At 40.9% G+C, this 21,777-nt stretch overlaps 1 protein-coding gene across 1 annotated transcript; it reads left to right on the top strand.

Annotated features, from left to right (window-relative positions):
• The first annotated feature begins 1,512 nt into the window (after positions 1-1,512).
• Positions 1,513-21,703, top strand: PWP2 (PWP2 small subunit processome component). The gene is made up of 21 exons (XM_048494928.1): positions 1,513-1,730; positions 2,423-2,535; positions 2,928-3,022; positions 3,328-3,427; positions 3,802-3,945; positions 5,802-5,937; positions 7,181-7,407; positions 9,063-9,206; positions 10,624-10,694; positions 11,932-12,068; positions 12,771-12,919; positions 13,305-13,452; positions 14,306-14,456; positions 15,446-15,626; positions 16,382-16,529; positions 17,180-17,288; positions 17,648-17,713; positions 18,462-18,680; positions 19,076-19,226; positions 19,511-19,585; positions 20,419-21,703. The coding sequence occupies exons 1-21, from the start codon at positions 1,713-1,715 to the stop codon at positions 20,576-20,578; spliced, it is 2,742 nt and encodes a 913-aa protein (XP_048350885.1). The 5' UTR covers positions 1,513-1,712; the 3' UTR covers positions 20,579-21,703.
• The last annotated feature ends 74 nt before the right edge of the window (positions 21,704-21,777 follow it).

Below are 21,777 nucleotides of genomic sequence, written 5' to 3' on the forward strand. Positions count from 1 at the left end.
ATGTCATATTTTGCCATCACTTTAAGGAATGTGATAGGTTAGTTTTGGACAAAATGGGAACATTTGTGAACTATAATGCATAAATATAACCATGTGTTGAGCATCCCAAAATTAAAATGACTGCATCAGCATTATGTTTGCAGTAGATATGTGTGAATGCCAGAACTGGAACAGATATGCTGAACACCCTTGAAAGCTGAATCTCGGTGCTATGCTGGAACACAAGCTAGTCTAATAATACTTGATTCAGGATTAAAATTTTGCCAAGCAAATGAGGGATGGTGGTCACAGTACTTAAAACATTAATTAGTATTCTACTTCAAAATCCAGCCACTGCTAAAAAAAAGTTGTTTAAATCTTCCTTCTGTAAAGCCTTGATGTTTTAAGGGCGTAGAGGTTACAGTCTAAAAGACCTGAAGCTGGGTATTGTTGGGCAAGGCTTCCACAGGGCTGCTGACATAATATAGGGAAGGACCAGTAACCAACTACATTGTACTATGTCAAACTATTGGTCTATGAAGATCAGAACTGTCAACACTTGACTGGTTGCTGTTCTGCAGGATTTCACAGGTCTTTAACATACCTAACACCTGACAGGATTGAGAAATTGGGACTTTCTGGAAGCAAATCACATACACACGAAAGTAGATTGTGGAAGGCCTGAATTACATGGGAACCTCTGTCAGTTTTTAAGCAAAGAGAAAGCCAGAGGAGCAAGTGGGAAAACAGCAGTGTAAGAAAGGCATGTAAAAACTCCCAGGTGCTTCAGCAGAGCCCTTTTTTTACATAACTACAGATGCCTCAAAAATATTATACAGCAAGTTTCAACCTAAGGACTATGACAGAAAAAAAAAGAATATTGGTCTGAAGCTACAATTGTGTGTGTAGAGAGATAGAGAGAAACAAACAAGGCAACCCCAAATTTCTGGAGGGACAAAAGAGAAAGGAATATTTGAGACCAGATTCCCATCTTAGACCTGATTCAAATGCGATGCTGGCTGCTAAGCTGCCTGATTTTGGATGAACCCAGCATCTAGTTTAAACCACTGGGAGACGCGCTGCAGTTGCTAGGTCTGCAATGAAAAGCGATGAGTCCTCGGTGTGCTAAAGCTGCATGCGAAGCGTCTGAAAGGTCCATTTAAAAGTCGCTGCATGCCCCACAAATATAAACCCCGTGCCAGTTCTTGTGAATCAGGCTGGGCTCACATATGCAAAATGAGGAGGTGGAAAGAGGATGCCACTTCAGGCCACGAATGGTGGATTCTTTCCATCTCGGAGTGTTCCTTCGCATAAATACCTCCACACAGACAGAAACTTGGCGCAGCAAGTGGAGTAGATGTCCTTTCTCACTCTACTTGCGCTGATTCTCTCGTTTCAGTGACCTGCTGAATGTCCTCCCTCGCCTGCTGAAAACACAGCCTGAAGCAAGCAGTGGAGTTCATTCTACCAATTTATTTCCTCCACAGTTTAGATGTCCGCCGAACTGGAGTCCGAAGTTAAAGGGAGTGCCAAGACCGGAACGTCGACGGGCGGGTGGATGGACAGCATTTCAGGGAACTGGAGCAGCATTCCTCCCGTTTGCCCTCCTACCACCAGGGGGCGCAAACAGGTCCTCTGGTAAAGCTTTTGACCGGGAGGAACGAGGCAGCTGAGCTTCCGGGTCATTCTTTTTTCAACATGTGTGTTAGTTCCGCGTGAGGACCGGCGTGAAGATGAAGTTCGCTTACAAGGTGAGCGTAGGACGTTGAGGCAGCTTTGCTTGGTCTCTTCAGGGCTATCGAACTATCACTGTTCACTGCTCTTGCTTTCTCTTCCTACTCTTATTAGCGTTGTTGTGAAATCTCTGCAGACGGTCTTATTAAGCCGCTATGATGCGCGTCCTTCCACGTGGGTTTTCCACATCAACGCACAGCACGGGCTTTTGTGGTGTGACAGCTATTGAGTAGTAGAAAGTAGCCGAACCTGAGTTGGTTGTAAAAATTGTGGTAGCAAAGGGCAAAACGGCTCTGGAAAGGACTCTGCCTTTGACTGACAGAAACCACGATTAGAACTCTTTGGAGTTGCCTAGGATGGCCACTGAGGTTATTCATTTCTGAGAGCTACAGGTGCTGCTTCTGTTATTTGGTGGAGTTATTTTTTTATTTATTAGAATTTCATATTTTTCTGCTGACCTGGGGCATTTTTCAGGTGTGTAAAAATATATGTCTGGTCTTTTCATGACTCCAGTCTCTGGATTTAAGTATCCACATCTTTGATCATGTAGTTAGATATATTGATTACCATCATTCTTAAGTTTACATTTGTGTTAAGATAAAGCATTTGTAACTTAGTTAATTTTTGAAGCAGTTCTCAGGAGAGTGCTGATAAGGACTTGTCTAACTCAGTTTGTTGGTTCTGTCACATTCATGTTATTATCTTCTAGTTCTCCAACTTGCTTGGCACAGTTTACCGATGTGGAAATCTGAATTTCACTCCAGATGGGAACTCTCTGATCAGTCCTGTGGGAAACAGAATTACTGTTTTTGACTTGAAAAAGTAAGCTCTTTCTCTTGTTGATACAATTGAATTATCCCAAACAAAATACAAGCCTTTGAAGAACTAAATGGATGAAATACATTGGATCATCTTCAGATTGTATTTACCTCAAATTAAGATGATGTTTTAAAACTTTTGTTGACTTTCTAAAGCGGGAGGGTTGTGTTTTCCTTGGGTATACAAAGAAAGCTTCTCTGGGAGTGGCAGGACGGTGCAGTGGTGGCACTGCTGCCTCTTTTGCTGCTAGTCTTTAAGGTCAGTCTTTGTGTACAAGTCTCTTTCTACCTGAACCATCATTGCTGGACTGAGCTGAATAGTATAACTGAACTTACTGCTTTGATTAATACTTTGCCTGTTTTTTTAAAATATCTGTTATTGATTCTCTCCCCTAGTAACAAGTCTGAGACGCTACCACTGGCAGCCCGATATAATATCACATGTGTGGGACTTTCTCCAGATGGAAACCTGGCCATACTTGTTGATGAAGGTACTTATTTTGTTTTTACAAGTGTCAAAGAGAAATGCAGTCTTGAGTTGGAAGTTTTTCTTCTTAACGTAGATATTAATCTGTAGCAATATTACATACTCTTTTGAAAATATTTTGCTGTTTTGTATATTCTCTTGTGGCCTACAGGCAACATTGCTGTGAACCTGAATTAAATTCAGTTAAATTAAATAAAACTAACTTTGTTATAGTTGTAGGGCCTTCAAATTATGACAGAGTGTATTGTTTGGATGTTGCAAACATTTTTTCCATAGAAGCATATTTTTGTTTTCTCCCTTTTCCTATAGAGGGAGCTGCTTTGCTTGTCAGTTTGATCAGTAAATCTGTGATCCACCAATTCAACTTCCAGAAGCCTGTGCGTAGTGTCTGCTTCTCCCCAAATGGAAAGTAAGATCTATTTTAAACTCTTCCCCTCCCCTCTTTGACAAAATTATGCAAGTAGAAGTTATTTCCAGATTAAGTTTGGTCCCTTGTAAAATAGGGGCCAAATAAATGAAGTCTGTAGACTGTTAGAAGAGGAACAACATCTTCTATTAGCTCTGCTTTACACGGGCTTTGTCTGTATGAAAGTATATTCTATAGATAATAGAAAAAGAAGAAAAAATAAGTGTTGATAATTTCTGCCTCAAATGTTTATACAGTTTCACCTAATTCTCTGAATAACTGTTACCTACCTAATATTATTTGGCTTCATTTTATTGATTTTTCGTTGTTTTCTGAATTATATGGAACACACTTACTCTGTATTTTCTGTGCAACAGGAAATTTGTGGTCACAAAGGACAAGGTTGCTTTGATGTACCATGCTCCAGGGAAGAAACGAGAATTTAATGCGTTTGTCCTTGACACAACTTATTACGGTGCATATGATGAAACAACTTGCATAGACTGGACTGATGATTCAAAGTAAGTGTGTTAAAATATAAAACTTGTCAATCGGTCAAAGATAATCTGCAAATATATGCAAAATCTGTTTAAACTTTTGCCTCTTGTGTTACATGTTGATGATCTTGCCAACTTCTGGACTTTGTTCCAGTCAGTTTTTGCTTTGTGTCTCTTGTGCCTTGTGTCTCTTGTGCTTTGTGTCTCTTGTGTCTCTTTTTCTTTGTCTGGGATATTTTATTAATGTCAGCCAATTTAGAATAAAAAAATTGTGGGACTATGAAAGACTTGCAAGGAGCAAAATCCCATCCCTGTGTTGGGCTGTTCCCCCCCCCCCCCTTCAGCTCCCTTCTCTTCTGCCGCTGTGCCTTTCTCTGGCCCAAATCTCCTCATACCGTTGCTTCTTACTCTTGCCTTCTCCCCCTGAATGTTTCACTGCTACTGTTTTCTTTTTCTCTCTCTGACTTCTCCCCCCTGCCCTGTCACCGTTGCAGCTTTCATTTCCGCATCAGTAAAATTTATTGCAGTATCAGCCCTAGAGTGGCAGTTGTGATGCTGCACTGTGGATTTTTTTCCTTTAAGTTATGATGTCTGCAAATGTAGCCGTCTTCAGTGCTTTTAAAACCTTCCTGACATTTTTTCCTTTCTCAGATTTTTGGGAGAACCTGGGGGTTCTACTATCTCTGAGTGACCCCTCCATAAATGTTTTGATCAGTATAGGGGGAGGATGATATTTACCATTACATATATGATAAATCCATGATTTATAATGGGACTATCCCAGTGGTGGGATCCAAAAATTTTAATAACAGGTTCCGATGGTGGTGGGATTCAAACAGTGGCGCCGCTGCACACACGCACCTCCAGTCCCTATTCGGCAGGGAAGTTGCTTTAGTAACACTTCTCAGCACTCAGTAAAAATTAGTAACCACTTCTAGAGAAGTGGTGAGAACTGGTTGGATCCCACCTCTGGACTATCCCCATTTTAGTTATTGTATTAAGTCATCTTTATCAAACTCTTTGAAGAAGTAGTATATATATTGTTGAAGCAAATATTTTAAAAAGAATTCTGTATTATTTGAACATGAATCTATATATGGCTCCCTGATGGTTAATCAATATTAGCAGTTTTTCCATGTTTACAATCTTTAAAAGTTTAGCCAGCCACTTGGAAAGTATTCTTACTGTCCCTTGATCTGTTTAATCTCTTCATTCTCATGTACTTGGATGTTTCTAGAAAACTTACAATTTGGGCATCAGCAGTAAGGCATTGCCTAGATATCTATCCCAGCCTAAAAAAGCCAGCGTGGTATAGTGGTTAAGAGCAGGTGTACTCTAAGCTGGAGAACTGGGTTTGTTTTCCTGCTCTGCCACCTGAGCTGTGGAGGCTTATCTGGGGAATTCAGATTAGCCTGTACACTCCCACACACGCCAGCTGGGTGACCTTGGGCTAGTCACAGCTTTTCAGAGCTCTCTCAGCCCCACCTACCTCACAGGGTGTTTGTTTTGGGGAGGGGAGGGAAAGGAGATTGTAAGCCCCTTTGAGTCTCCTTACAGGAGAGAAAGGGGGGATATAAATCCAACTCCTGTTATTCTAAACTGAGTGGATCTCCACAACCACTGAATGCATGAGAACTGGGGACCGTGAAATTGATCCGGTGGTTCCCTTCTGTTAATGGAAGGAGTTCAGTGTAAAGCTCCTTTAATAAACAGAAGGGCACAGTTGCATCTGACACTCTCTTCAGTCTTTGGTATCTTCCCTTAGTTATCATCAGCTGTTTAGTTAACCAATGGTATTGGGTACTAGATTATTTGATTGACCCCATTCAAATGCTCTAAGTATATTTGTTGCTGTTGGGTTTTTTTCCCCATTCTTGTAGATGTTTTGCAGTTGGTAGCAAGGATATGTCAACTTGGGTTTTTGGTGCAGAACGGTGGGCCAATCTGATTTATTATGCTCTGGGAGGTCACAAGGATTCCATTGTTTCCTGCTTTTTTGAAGAAAACAGCCTAGATGTATGTACATTTTTAAAAAAGTTTGTTCACAACATCTATGTTTTTACGTTAGCTTGTTTTGGAGAAACTATGTGGGATCTTTTTAATTTACATTTACAGTTCACCTTTCGTTGGGATTCTGAGTGGCTTACACAGAGTGAGTCAATACAATTGACAAGATGGTCTATACAGTGAATAATACAAAAAAGAATTTGGGTTGTAGAACCAATCAGGAGTCTAAAAACAGAACTGAAGCAAAGAATAAGTGTTAACGTGACATATTAAATGATGCAAAAATTACATAGTAGGATCTTGGTTTCAGCAAGCTATTCACAGTAGTATAGACCACTGTCCCTTATAGTTTTTCCAAGTAACTTTGTGAATCATTTAGTACAGTGAGACACTATCAGCTGAGTAGAAATGCCCTACTGAATAATTCAGTTTCGTATTGTTTGCGGAAAGCGGGCAGAGTCGGAGCCTTTCTGTCTTCCTCAGTCAGGCTGTTCCACAAGATGGAAGCCCAAATAGAGAAAGCATGTGCATAGGTGTACATTCTGGACTCAGATTAAAATGCTTGGTTGTTCAACACATTTATCATTAATGGGAACTAGAAAAGTGATTTTAAGTGTATCAGTAATTTATGTCTTAATGTATTGTCGAAGGCTTTCACGGCCAGAATCACTTGGGTGCTGTGTGGTTTCTGGGCTGTATGGCCGTATTCTAGCAGCATTCTCTCCTGACGTTTCGCCTGCATCTGTGGCTGGCATCTTCAAGATGCCAGCCACAGATGCAGGCAAAACATCAGGAGAGAATGCTGCTAGAACACGGCCATACAGCCCGGAAACCACACAGCACCAAAGTTTATGTCTTGCGAACAACCTAATTATGTTCAGAATCTCTAAGCCTATCTCATGTGAGAATCCAATTGTAGAATTTGGGTATTGGCAACCAATATAAATTTGTATATATATCTGGTGCCCAAATTTTAACAATAAACCTAATATGAAAGTCTTTTGTTGACTCAGTTTTTCTCACGTCCAAACCCAAACGCTAGAGATAGTAGAAATGTTCTCGATAACTACAGGCTAGGTGGATTTTTAAGAGACCCTTCTTACAAGTGCATTTTAATAGCTAACAGATTCTAAACTGTGAGCAAGCTTTGGCTTAATTTCTTATTTAATTAATGGCATGAAATTCTGTTTAATTTATTGGTTTAATGCTCGGTGTTGTGATTGTTGAAGTCAAATATGTTCTTCTGTTCTAGTTGTACACTATTAGTCGAGATGGGGCTTTGTGCGTGTGGCAATGTGATACAGAACTAAATGGCTTGAAACCTAGAATGCCCAAACAACAATCTGAAGACAAAGAGGAACTGACAAACGACCAAGAGGAAGAGTTCACAGAAGAGCCATGGGGCAAAGAGATTCACGGGAAAGTTAATGAAAATGAACAAGAGAGTAGGAAAAAAGTGAAATACTCCTGTGCTGCCAAGTAAGTGATCTTTCAGGGGACAGTGGCACAGTATAGGAGGAATTTCTTTAAATAAACAAATTTGTCTTTCTCCCAGAGCTGTGACTTATAAGTTGTTAGTTTTAGCCACCCAAACCAAACTCCTTTGATTTCTTAACAGCATGTGCATGAATTACGTGAGTAACAGGCATTACTGAAGTGAATGGCTCATTTGTAACTATATGTCTGAGCTACAAAAACAAACCAAAAAAGAATACTGATTTTATATCCCAGTATAACAATAAAAGAGGAGCAGCAGCTGAACAGTGGGAGAGAGAGTAGGTGAAATAACTGTCTTTTGTGCAATATCTTGTCTTGCTTAGGGGTGGATCTTTTTCCACCCTTTCTTTACCACAGCAGCTTTCTGTACTCCATGAAAAGGGGTTGCTGGGGATCACAAAACCCCTAAAGACAGAATTTTATTTATTTACTTAATACCCACCATTGTTCTCAAGGGGAATCCAAAGCTGCTGACATTATTCTGTTCCATTTATCTTTACAAAACAATTGTGAGGAAAGTTGAGCTGGCCCAGGGTCACCCAGCAAGTTTCCATGACAGAGTGGGGATTGTCCTAGATTTTAGTGACAGTCTAACTGCTACACCACACGGGCATTCACAAAGGCCACTGGGTACTGGATGCAGCAGCCAAGAGAAAGAATTTGGAGAAATTATTTCAATTTTTGTCCAATTTCTTATCTTTACTGGAGTCCCCTTCCTCTGTGTCTGGCAGCTTTTTGTACCAGCAATTTAGGCATTATAAGGATCTGGCTGTATTTTCAGGAGACCAGTAGGACTGGTTATAATTCTTCTAAGGTACCCACAGGGGTTTAGGGGGAGAAAATAGCGCTCGGGGCAAAATGGTGCCTGGGCGCTGTCCCCCTACAACCCCACCCTGCCTCCCCACTTACCTTTTTCTGCCGACTATAACAGCTTTCTGCTGGTTGAAAACTGGCCATGTTGGTGGGATGGGGCCAGGCCTGGCAAGGGGGTGGGGGTGATTTCCTGCCCCCACTGGTGCACGCCGGTTGCATGGCGCACCCCCAGTCCCCTTATAGCAGTGATGGCGAACCTTTTTAAGACCGAGTGCCCAAATTGCAACCCAAACCCCACTTATTTATCGCAAAGTGTCAACCCAGAAATTTAACCTGAATGCTGAGGTTTTGGTTTAGAAAAAAGCCTGCTCTAGCCTCCAGTAAGTCCTGCACACACCGCTCTATGCCTCTCTAGCATCTCTGCCACCTCTGCCCCCCCCCGGGAAAAAGGCACTAGGCCCACCAGCCGAGTCCTCCCTGCTCACTGCGGTGTGCGCACATCGTACTCAGTGGCCCAGGCCAGCCTAGATGTGTGTGGAGGGAGAGTGATTTTCCGCCCCCCCACATGACGAACTCTGTGTGTACGTGCCCACAGAGAGGGCTCCAAGTGCCACCTCTGGCACCTGTGCCATAGGTTCGCCATCACTGCCTTATAGCTACGCCTCTGGGTACCCAAAATTATAATGGCTGGATAAATGGGGCCTGGCGCATTGTGTAGTCCAGTCTTTTAACTTGAGTAGGAAATACCAGTCCACATATATCTTGAATTAAATGTGTATCAGTAGTATTTCTTGTAGCTTCTTAACATTTCACCTTTCGTACAGGTATTTTTTCAACAAAGAAGGAGATTTTAATAATCTGACCTCTGCAGCATATCACAAGAAAACCCATCTGCTGGTCACTGGCTTTGCTTCTGGAATTTTTCACCTCCACGAGCTTCCATACTTCAACCTCATCCATTCTTTAAGGTTACTATGGATAGTCATTATTGACTGGATAAATGTTAGCATTGTGTTGCCAGAGGAAACACTGATCATCATTAGTTTTTTTCACTGCAGTATTGAACGGAATGGTTTTACACTTTGTGTTATATGGCTCTGAAAAGCTGCTAATTATAACTGCGCATTATCTGTGTTCAGGGCAAGGAGCCCGTCAATCAGTTTTGGACCAGAGCAGGGGTAGGGAACCTGCGGCTCTCCAAATGTTCAGGAACTACAATTCCCATCAGCCCCTACCAGCATGGCCAATTGGCCATGCTGGTAGAGGCTGATGGGAATTATGAATTCTGAGCTGATTGGAAAAGCCGCAGGATTCCTGAACCAGAGAATCATTGTACCAATGATAGGAAAAATTTTCACCTATATTGCACTCTTTGTGGGGCTCTGGGAGGTTGATTTTTGAGATAAAGGCACTAGATTTTCAATGTAGCTGCAGGTTTCTCTCCTTACAAGAGCCCCTGTGTTTGGTTAAGTTCGGGTCTGGGGATCCATTTTTATAGGCACACAGTTTTTCTCCATTTGAGGGCCTATAAAATTGCATCTTCTGACCCAATCTTTACGAACCATGGGGATTCTCATAAGAAGAGCTTAAATTTGGTGCATCTGCTTTGAAAAGTAGCCACCCCAAAGCCCTGGAATGATTTGTCATAAGGTAACATATAGCTGTTCCCTTTACAATTTAAAGAGAATGGGCCCTGTGTTAATTAACGGGAAAACTTTCCAGTGCTCTGGGGGGCTATATTTTAAGATAGACACACTTAATTTTCAGCAGAGTCGCAAGTGCCTCTCCTTATGAGAACCCCCACATTTGGTGAAGATAGGCCTGAAAAATCCAGAAATAAATCTAGAAAAAAACAGCTTTTTTTTCCAGCTGAAACAGCTTTTTAAAGTTCGGCATATCCAAGTGCATACTCCTAATAGTAACTGGAGTGTCTAATAGCAAATCATCATCTTAAAGAAACACAACAACTGTTCTGTGAAATATGCAATTATGCATCTCCACTGACCTTGGCATAATGATATCCTCAGATTAAAACTAAAAAAAAAGTTTTAAAACAAACTTATGGTGAAAATATAAATTCATGTTGGTTTATTTTGCTTGATCCCTTGCTGTAGGGATTAATTTAACAAAATTTATCCTTATTTCACTGTGCCAAAAGATCATATTACTGGCTTAAGTGCCCTTACCTCCTTTATAATCCTGGAATAAATGTTAGTCTCTTAGATGCCACCAGACTTTTGTTTTGCCTTCTCTATTTTGCCAGTTTAATGACTGTGTCTGATATTATTTCACTATTACATCTTTGTCTGGTGGTATATTCTGAAGAAGCTAAGCTTTGTTTTCATTCAGCCTGTCTGGACTTAAATCTATTGTTTTTTAACTTAGCATTTCAGACCAGAAAATTGCAGCTATTTCTATCAACAGTACTGGTGACTGGATTGCTTTTGGATGTGCAGGTATTCAACTGTCTATCAATATTGTGCTGGGATAACAATTGACTATCAATATTGTGCTGGGATAACAATTGACTTGCTTCAACCACTGAAGCTTACTTACAATTGAATCACAGTTCTTGAGAGTTGTAACATTCCAGCTGAATTAGTGGCTTATGATTTCATTTTTCTTTGATTCTGGGTTAAGAAATAATGTGAACCATACCAGAGTTTTTATCTGTAACACATAAGGGCAAACAAGCTTCATATTCTGTAGGAAAACAAGTCAACCTGTAAATGACTGAGGATATTTATTTATAGTATTTGTATCCTGCCTTTTGCCTGATCACAGTTGCCAAGGCAACTTACAAAGATCATAAAACCAAAACTAAAGTACATGCATAAAACACGAAGACAGCAAATAACACTTCAGGGAGGAAAGAAGGATCCTTGAGGATGAAACAAAAAAGTCTTCACTTACTGTGGAAGTCAGTGATAGAAGGGGACAAACAAATAACCCTGGAGATGGAGTTCCATAACTTTAGTGCTGCAACCAAGAAGGCCTTCTCTTGGGTTGCTTGATTTCAAAATTTATCTTCTAGCATTCAAAGCTAGGCCTCAGAAGATAATTGTAATGGTTGAGTAGGTTCATATGGGAGTAGGCAGTCCTTAAGGTATGCTGGTCCCCAAGCATGTAGGGCCTTAGTCAATACCAGCAGTTTGAATTGGGTCTGGAAAGAAATTGAGAGCCAGTGTAGAAGGATCATCACTAGAGTCATATGGTCCTTACAGCCCACTCCAGTCAACTTTTTGACTGCATAATTAGAAATTCTGAATACTTTCCTAGGACTGATCCACATAGAGTGCATTTCTAATCTCTGTGTTATCAAGGCGTGCACCTCAGTTGCAAGGTCTTTTCTGCCCAGGAAAGGCCACAGTTGGTTAACTAGCGGGAGCTGGTGATAGCATTCCTGGTCACTTCCATCACCCACTTATCTAACAGTGCCACCAGCTTACAGACAGATGCTCCTTCAAGGGGAGTACAACCACATCCAGAACAGGAGACACCACAAATAACAGGAAGACTTCTTTCATGGAAATTTTGTGGAGCCTTATGCTTAAAAACTACATATACACCAAATATGTGCAGAGTGCCACCTTTTAAAATTAAAAATTAGGAATATTATCAGTAAATGCATTTATTAAATAGCTTGAACTGGTTCTTCTAAATGTCTAGCCTTCCTTTCCATTCTGTTGACAGGTCTGGGACAGCTCTTGGTGTGGGAGTGGCAAAGTGAGTCCTATGTGTTAAAGCAGCAAGGCCACTTCAGCAATCTGGTGTCACTGGCATATTCCCCTGATGGACAATACTTGGCAACTGGTGGGGATGATGGGAAGGTAAGCCTAGCACTGTTGATGAAAATGGGATTTGTAATCATCTAAAGCATAGGTGTCAAACTCGCGGTCCTCCAGATGTTATGGACTACAGTTCCCATCATCCCCTGCCATCACGATGCTGGCAGGGGATGATGGGAACTGTAGTCCATAACATCTGGAGGACCGCGAGTTTGACACCTGTGATCTAAAGCCTACAGTTTCTGAATGTATACTGTAAAGAGGTCTGGTATTTCTGAAGGTTCTGTCAAGATGCTACATCACATGTTTATTTGTGTCTGTGTACTAAGTTTACCTGTTTTTACAGTTTTGCTATGGGAATTGTTAGCTTTTATTTATTTCTTTTGCTTTATTGTTTTGGTTTATTTTTTATTTTTTGTTTTGCAATATTTTTGAGAAAAAGCATTGGTGGTATTCTGAAATAAGAACAAATTGACACTTGGTTAATACTGAAGTCATTTAGAGTTGGCAGCACATCATAATATATAGCCACATCATTAATGAGATGTACAGATGAGGGTGACATGAGGTGTTCTTGTCACTGAGATTCTGGAGGCATAATTCTGAACTTGTCTTCCCTAAGGAAGGAGTGTGGAGATCTGTTTGCGGTAATTGAGCGAAACCTGTGAAAGTTAAATACTTTGTCCATCCCAGGAAAAAAAATTGTTTGAAGCTTATTAAAGGGCTTCCTGTTTTTGTTTTCAGGTTAAGGTATGGAACACCACCAGTGGCTTCTGCTTTGTTACCTTTACAGAACATACCAGCAGCATATCTGCTGTGACATTTACATCCTCAGGTTATGTAATTTTGAGTGCATCTCTGGATGGAACAGTGCGAGCTTTTGATCTTCACAGGTAAATTGTCCATATAGTTTTCAATCTTGTTTTTTGCTTTAGCTTAGTTTTCAGACCAGTTATTTTGTAAGCAAATATTCTTAATTTACATAACATTCTAAAGTTAAGTTATTAATTCCTTTGTTGGGTTAATTACGGCATAGTTAAATGTACAAATTCTTATTATAATAAAGTCTTCTCACATAGTTTTACCACTTCAGATGATAGGGGTATGCTTGGTAATTTGAAAAGTGCCATGCTGAATCAAACCTTGAAGCAGCATGTCAGAGGGAAATAAAATGAAAAACACTTTTCAGATATTCAGATATGAAATATAAGTTGTTGGTCCTGTTTAGCTACAGAATTCACTTTGGTTCTTAAAGTATATTTCTCTATATTTTAACAGGTATCGCAATTTTCGCACGTTTACATCTCCTCGACCAACTCAGTTCTCTTCCTTAGCTGTAGACAGCAGTGGTGAGATAATTTCAGCTGGTTCTCAGGATTCTTTTGAAGTATTTCTGTGGTCTATGCAGAGTGGACGACTCTTAGATGTAAGAAACAGACTTTCTTTGTTTAGCCTCAAAAGTATTTGGAAACTGTTTCCTTGGGCCCTTTACGCACTGGCCAAAAACGGCTTATTTTTCGTTCGCACAGCCGTTCGCACAGGCGGCGCTGCTGAAACACAGCAGCGCCGACCTGGCTCCCCTTCCCTTCCCCCAGGGCGGCGTCAGGCCGCCCTCAAAAACACCCCTTAGAACTGCAGGTTTTTGAGCAAACAGCGTGTTCCCGGCGGCACGGTGCGAACGGCACCGCCGGGAACACGCTTTTTACCCCGTCCCTCTCCCACTTACCTCGTCGCCGTCGTCGCCCTGCTGGCCTCCTAAGACCCTCCCTCGCTGTCCTCCGACCCCTGGTCGCGTGTGAACGCCCCCCCCCCTTCCTGCCGGTGTGAGGGCGCCTGGAGGCCCGTGCGGAAAGGGCCTTTGCCAAACTCTATTCCCTGTGAAGATACACCCCCCCGCGCACACACTTGCATATTTAAAACGTTTCATTCCCTATATGTTCTGCTGCAAATGATAAGTCATACATGTATTATAAAAATAGCAAACAAAGCTATGCATTTCGTAATGCAAGAGGTGGGATTCGTGTATCAGAGGAACTTTAAGTGTGATTGTAGTATGATAGTGAAATTCCTGATATAGCTTTGGACTGGATGCAATTATTTGTTTATTTTATATCCCACCCTTTCCCCACAGGACGAATTACAACATAAAAACTTAACAATCAATTAACTTAAAAAATATAGCATTACTATAAAAACATGCTTTGATGCAATGTTGTATGTTTAGGCAGCTGTTCTCCTTGTGAATTCCAAGTTTTATGTGTGTGTTTTTTCTCCCTTAGGTCTTAGCTGGCCATGAAGGCCCCATCAGTAGCTTGTGTTTTAACCCAATGAAATGTGTTCTAGCAAGTGCCTCTTGGGATAAGACAGTCAGATTGTGGGATATGTTGGATAGCTGGAAGACCAAGGAAACCCTTGCACTGAACTCAGATGGTAAATATAAATCACTTGGGCAGTGCAGTCCAAATGGGGGAGAAGCGCTGTGGAAGCCGGAGATGGTATGGTGAAGGCAGTACCACACCATCCCTAAAGGGGATTCAGGCAGCGTGGAAAAGGAAAATAAAAAACTCTCCTTCTGCCTGAATCACTTAATTGGGGAAACAGGTGTGGCAAAAGTCTGTGGGCTCAGAGCGTACTGTTCCTAAACTGGAACACCAGTAGAAGCAGATGAAAGTCTGCTTTCCCCCCAATCCCCCTTGGAGATGCCTTGCTGTCTGCTTGGACACCAGTGTAGTTCCCCAGTGGTGTCCACTTCTGAGTTTGGTTGCTGCGGAGCTGTGGGGCACCCAGATACCAGCATTTGCTCTCTCCATCCGTGTAAGTGCCAGTTAGGCTGGCAAAGGAGGCAAATGTGCTGGTGGGGCCCTCCCCTGCTCCCTAACGCTACCCCCCCCCCACCCCGGATTGGGCTGTAAGTGCTGCTTGTGTGATGCTTGTGATTTTGGGATAGCCTGCCTATTTGAAATTTTAACCTTAAGATCAATTACTGTAAGAAAAAAACTTGCCTATGATGTAACTCTTGCCACTTGAATGGATTTTAACAGGTCAGCTAACTGGCATCTTAATTTGTAAAGATATAACTCATGTTCATGTGTTGTTTTGTTCACTGCCTTGGGGATCCTGATTGAGTGGAAAGGAGGCATAAGAATGTAAATAAAAACAATAAACAAACTAACGGAAATCCATGGATGGTTGTTATGAGACCAAACCTGAGAACCCTCACGTTCACATGTTTCCACCTACCCCCTTCCTCCCCTTACATGTGCTTAAAAATTAAACATCAGAGTCCTTAGGCTTGTTCCCCATAGCAAGTTCTGTTGTGGTGTTACAGCTGCACCATGCATGAGAATGGAGAGCATATGGGAATGCTTCTTGAAGTGAAACTGAACATTTTCTTCTTTCACTGAACGTGCCTTTTGCAGTGCTGGCTGTTGCCTTTTCCCCGGATGGTAATGAACTTGCAGTTGCTTCCTTGGATGGTCAGATAACCTTCTGGGATCATGACAATGCAGTGCAGACTGGCTCAATTGAGGGAAGACATGATCTACAGATGGGAAGAAAGGAACTGGACAAAATAACAGCCAAACAAGCTGCTAAGGGGAAGTAGGTGGAATATTGATGAATATTTTTAATTTGGGTTTTATTATACTTGTTTTAATGGAAGAGCCAGGAAGACTGTACATAGCATCCCCCTCTCTCTCTCAAGACTCCTCTGTGTGTCCTGCCAGTACATCTTTGTTGGTATGAAGCATTTCTGACCTTCTAAGATCAGAAAATACTTCTTATCACTTCCACTAATATAAAAAATGGTGGTATGAATTCATTATAGTATTCATAATTTTATGTATAGTTTAATCCTGCAGAAGAGGTCAGGATTTAGATTACTTTAGTTAGTAACTTCACAATGTGCTTTTCAAGCTGATTTCAACTGAGGTTGAGTGATAGGAGAGGTAAGGAAGAGTGCTGTGCTAGTTCAGTAGGCACCTCCCTGTGACATACTCAGAGTGTCATCCTTGCTGAATAGTCTGATTCTTTAATTTCCAATCTACTGAATCATGCTCTAAATGTTTGGTTTTCTTATTGCATATCACACACACACACACCCCGTCTGCACCTTTGTTATCCCCTGATAACAATCTCATTTACTGCTGCCATGGCTTATATGTAAAAAAAGTTCACTCTAGAAGTGATGCACTCTCTCTCAAATCTGCTAAAGACATTTTAATAGGAGGATAGTTGTATAAACAGCTATGTTTTTTCTTTCAGATGGTTGCCACAGAGTAACTATACTTTGTAGAGATTTTAAACTTTGGGATATATAAATAAAATTACTAATTTGCACCTTTTGTCGTCTTCAGATCTTTCACTACTCTCTGTTACTCAGCTGATGGGCAGTCCATTCTGGCAGGAGGGATGTCAAAGTTTGTTTGTATTTATCACATTAAAGAACAGATAATCATAAAGAAATTTGAAATATCCTGCAATCTTTCCTTAGATGCAATGGAGGTTAGTGACAGGTTTTGGGAAGGTGATCTTGGAATTTGGTATAGGGTTTGGGAAAGAAACTGATGTAAATGAGAGAGCAGCAGTGGCGTAGGAGGTTAAGAGCTCTTGTATCTAATCTGGAGGAACCGGGTTTGATTCTCCGCTCTGCCGCCTGAGCTGTGGAGGCTTATCTGGGGAATTCAGATTAGCCTGTACACTCCCACACACACCAGCTGGGTGACCTTGGGCTAGTCACAGCTTCTCGGAGCTCTCGCAGCCCCACCTACCTCACAGGGTGTTTGTTGTGAGGGAGAAAGGGCAAGGAGATTGTAAGCCCCTTTGAGTCTCCTACAGGAGAGAAAGGGGGGATATAAATCCAAGCTCTTCTTCTTCTTCATGAAGCAGGAGTTTGTACAAGTAGTGGTGAATTGATAATTAATTTAGCCTTTCGCTCACATGATTTGCAAGATTGTGATCAGAGCTCATAAATAACCTGATTGCTCTGTAGTGCTGCTCAAGACACTTTGTATTTTCAGTATTATAGTACTTCAACCTTCACTTTTTTTGAGAATCATCACCACAGCCTGGTCATATTCTGACATTCCAGACACCTGGTTTGAATTTGTCTGTCTTTAAAGGCTATAAAGTAATGAATACTCAATTTTTCGCAGGAGTTTCTGGATCGCAGGAAAATGACTGAATTTGGAAGCATGGCATTAATAGATGAAGGAACTGGGGATGATGATGGTGTGGCCATTCCTCTGCCAGGGGTTAAAAGAGGTACCAGTTGCTTTTTTAGTAATATTCAGTATGTCACCCATGACACTTGCTGCATTTGGCAAGCAAAATTTCTTTGCTTAGCCATGCAGGGCTGGAAAGGACAACAATATTTAAATCAAGTATTTTGTACATTACTTCTCACTGTTTGACAGTCACACCTTTAAACCAAGGCGACCCACCAATAGCATGGTGCTTTTGTTGGAGGGAGGGGAGTGAGTGACACTATTCATGTAATAATATTTGCACTCATATGCTGTCTTTGTCATTATTATAGCCAACGTAGTAGTATGTACAAGATAAGCTTGGTATGTACAAGATAAATCCAGCATCCTATAGAATTGCTTCTTATTTTGTTTCAGGTGACCTGAGTTCTCGACATTTTAAACCAGAGATAAGAGTGACTTGCCTCCGCTTCTCTCCTACTGGTGAGTGTCTTTATTTCCCTGGCTTGTTTATTGTGTTCTCTCCACCCATTCTTTTCAAGGTAGCCTGCCAAACATGTCACAGTGCTGAAAAGAAAGAAAGTGTAATAATGTTTTAAGCTGGTTCTCAGGAGTTGATGGAGCTGCTTTGTGGTGGCTTAAATGGAATAAATGAACTGACCTAGTCTATAACTAGGATACTTTGGCCATTAGATATTTTTGATCACTTATTACATTATCCCTGGAATGTGATAGCCAAGTTATCTATCTGCTAGAGAAGGAGGAGAAGGAGGAGGAGGAGTTGGATTTATATCCCCCCTTTCTCTCCTGCAGGAGACTCAAAGGGGCTTACAAACTCCTTTCCCTCTCCTTCTCACAACAAACACCCTGTGAGGTGGGTGGGGCTGAGAGCTCCAAAAAGCTGTGACTAGCCTAAGGTCACCCAGCTGGTGTGTGTGGGAGTGTACAGGCTAATCTGAATTCCCCAGATCAGCCTCCACAGCTCAAGCGGCAGAGCGGGGAATCAAACTTGGTTCCTCCAGATTAGAATGCACCTGCTCTTAACCACTATGCCACTGGTGCTCCTTGTCTGACCACATGCTTTATAGTAGCAATAAAGTTTAAGAATTTTGTTCAAATAGACTTAATTTTTCAAGATCCCTTAGAGGGAACATTCTCATCAGTTCACCTCCAATGTATCTGCATTCCATCCTTCAGACTTGCAGTTCTTAACTAATGTAACTTTTTATAGGACGAAGCTGGGCAGCAACCACTACGGAAGGCCTTCTGATCTACTCTTTGGACTCTGGTTTGATCTTTGATCCATTTGACTTGGAAATTGACATCACTCCTAGCAATGTTCACACAGTATTACATCAGAAGGAGTATGCCAAGGCAATTGTCATGGCTTTTCGACTGAATGAGAAGAGACTGATTCAAGAAGTCTTGGAAAATGTTCCATATAATGACAGTAAGTTGGGCTGCTGCTTTAAATTATTGTCAAGCCAGTATTATAGTTGTAGAAGGCAAGACTTTTTGGAATTCAGCCTGTGAACAAGATGGTCTGTATACTATAGAGAAGGAAAAGGACTAAATCTTCTGATACTTGACATCACTAGTAGATGGTTATTGGAAACAGGAACCATCACAGGAATTGGTAAGGGTGAGGGAATTGATTAGGTTGCAGTTGTTTGATTTTCTTCTTGGAAATGTAAATAGATTTTTTCCCCAAAAAAACTAAACCGGAACTAGAAGCCTTAGTGATGGATCACGTATCACCTGATGTAGTGCTCACCCTTTCCAGAAATAAACGTCCAGCTTCATGTTATTTCAACTAATAGTAATTCTTATTTGTTTTAAATTTAGTTGAGGTGATCTGCTCATCACTACCAGAACTGTATGTAGAAAAAATGCTGGAATTTTTGGCCTCTTCCTTTGAGACGTCTCGTCACTTGGAATTCTACCTCTTGTGGACTCAGAGATTGCTTATGCTGCATGGGTGCAAGTTGAAAACAAGGTTTGTAAAGCAAATTAGTTGAGCCTGGATCTTCTTGGCTTTATAAGTACAACCTTCCAGTACCTCCCAGTCATTCTCAGTTTAGGAGTTTACAACTGTCATGTTAGAGAAAAGTTTGGTATGTGTGTTACCACTCCTGCAAGAAAGAGATGTTTTATTGCTTCTTTTAATACTTTGGCATATTGAAATGCTAAATGTAAAAATTGGCAATTTTGCTTTTTAATTTTTTTAAAAATGAGTGAATGTTTATATAGACTGAGATGTACATTTTTATGCTTTTGCAGGTCAGGAAAACTTCTACCTACCATTCAGTTTCTTCAGAAGAACATTCAGTGCCACTTTGAAGAGGTTTCCAAACTGTATGTATTTTTGTGAATGCATTCTGTTTTAAACTCTTTTACCCTGTCCATATAACTGTGATTGGATTAAGACAATCCTGCTGCTCTCCTTGAAAATGTATTTCCTCTTTCCTCCCACTGCACTCTACCATACGAATAGGGTGGACTCTGGAAGCTTTTGTCTTTGTGTGGCTTAGTTCTGACCACTCACTCCTTGTTCTTCTGTTGTATTAAATAGTTTGTTTTCATGTGTGATATTTAATAACTCAATAACAGAAGGCCTGGGATCAGAAAACACAGAAGCATGTCTATTTTAGTCTTTGATGCCAGATCATTCAATATATAAATCTATACTTGTAGAAGCAACCAATAAGAAATACAAGTCCTGATGCATGCATGCACATAAAGTAATGAGTTGCAGGTATGAACTGAACCAGCATTGATTTCTCATATTGTCTCAGATTGCTGTATATTTCAAAAGAGCTATAGTCAGTGTGTTTGGTGTGAGCTACACATGTTGAATAATCAACTCGAGTGCATGTATGAACTAGCCCTAGGAACACATTTCTTCGCCACTGGATACATTTGTATACAGCGGACAGGCTCTTACTTTCAGTGATTTAAATTTACTCTAAACCGGCTGTTGTGGGTTTTCCTGACTATGTGGCTGTAGTTTGGTAGCTTTTGCTCCTAATGTTTCACCTGCATCTATGGCTGGCATCATCAGGGGCACATCACAGTAAAATGTGTTTCTCTCCATGGCATACTGTGCCACCACAGCCAGTCGATTTGGGCCATGAAAGCCTTTGACAATACATTATCTTAAACTCTTTCTATGGTTTCTCTTTCTACAGTTGTGACTGGAATTGCTATAACATGAAATATATTCTGGCCATTTCACAACAACGTGGAATGAAACGCACCGCAGAAGAGTCTGAAAATGATGAGGACCTGCAGGATTTGGAAGAGTCCAGAAATGATTCTCCCATGGAAGAATCAGTTGTGCTTTCATGAGAACCACTTATTTTATTAGTTCTGAAGATGCTTCTTAGAACCCACACGGATTTTTAAAAAGAACTGAACAGCCCTCATAGGGACTTATTTTATGTAACTGATATGGGGAAGGGCAGCAACTTGATTGAACAAGGTTTCTTGCCTCCTTCTTTGTATCTTTGTATTCTTCTGAAGGAGCAGAATAACAAAATGAATATGTAAATTTTAAGCAAAACATGCCTGTGTTAATTTGTCAGTCAAGAGAAGTGGTCAAAGTATATGGGGTAGAGTCTAAAATTCCCCAGGTAGTTATCCTCTCACACTTTAAGAGGTGTTAACCTGCCTTTTCCAGTGGCAGTTCCTGGTGTGCTGCCAAAAGTAGAAGTCCTCCAGGGCTTCTGGTTGGAGAAAATATTTTTCCCTCCACTTGTCTGCAAGTGCTTTCTCCTTATGAGCGGGATAACGGGTTGGATTTCAGGCCTGGCTCTTTCTCTGATGTTAGGTAAAACGTGTAAAAGTAAGAAAATCATGTTGTTAATTTTCTGTTCTCCATCCCAATTGGTAGGGAAGATTACTGGTAGGGAGCCTTCAAAGTTCCGAAGAGGTAGTTGGACTGCTTTTCATAATGTGGGAAGCATAATGTGATCCTCAGAGTACTGCAGTAAATGTGTTTATTGTTTGTACATTTTTTTACAAAGGTAAAAAAATGATTACCAAATTGATTACCAAATCAGAAAAGAGAGAGAATGAGCTGGTATTGTATCTCATAAGGCTATGTTTGTATGCTTTTTTTTTGAGGAAATGATAATTTTTATGCAGTCTTGAGGGTGTCCATGCAGTTAAGCATGTCGGTTACAAAGCCAAGCTATTTAGTTTTACAGAGGTCCAAAAGTCCATGTTCCTGTGCATGAACAGGGAGTGGAAGAGGCAGTGTTTCAATCCTTCTCTAAAGGGATTGTTTACTTTTGTAAAACAGTCTATTTTTTTGGTAAAATTATTGTTTTAAATTTTTGTAATATAATCTGTGTGGATTCTTTTTATATATTTTGTTTCCACAAGACAGCTGTAGATTTGGGAGAGAAACACTCAGCATTGTGCATACATTCTCACATTTTTATGAATAAACAAGTGGAGAATCTACTAGGACTTGTGGGAAGCATCTTGTTTCCTCTGTATTCTCCTGCCCTCTTTTCTCTCTGGCATCCCCCATAGTCTGTCCC

This window comes from Sphaerodactylus townsendi, linkage group LG04 (assembly GCF_021028975.2).
Source record: "Sphaerodactylus townsendi isolate TG3544 linkage group LG04, MPM_Stown_v2.3, whole genome shotgun sequence".
In the NCBI taxonomy this organism is placed as follows: domain Eukaryota; kingdom Metazoa; phylum Chordata; class Lepidosauria; order Squamata; family Sphaerodactylidae; genus Sphaerodactylus; species Sphaerodactylus townsendi.

Coding starts and splice junctions, on each gene's coding strand:
- PWP2 (XM_048494928.1), top strand. Junction 12,920..13,304: donor CGAGCTTTTGATCTTCACAG/GTAAATTGTCCA, acceptor ATATTTTAACAG/GTATCGCAATTTTCGCACGT. Junction 18,681..19,075: donor AAATGTTCCATATAATGACA/GTAAGTTGGGCT, acceptor TTTTAAATTTAG/TTGAGGTGATCTGCTCATCA.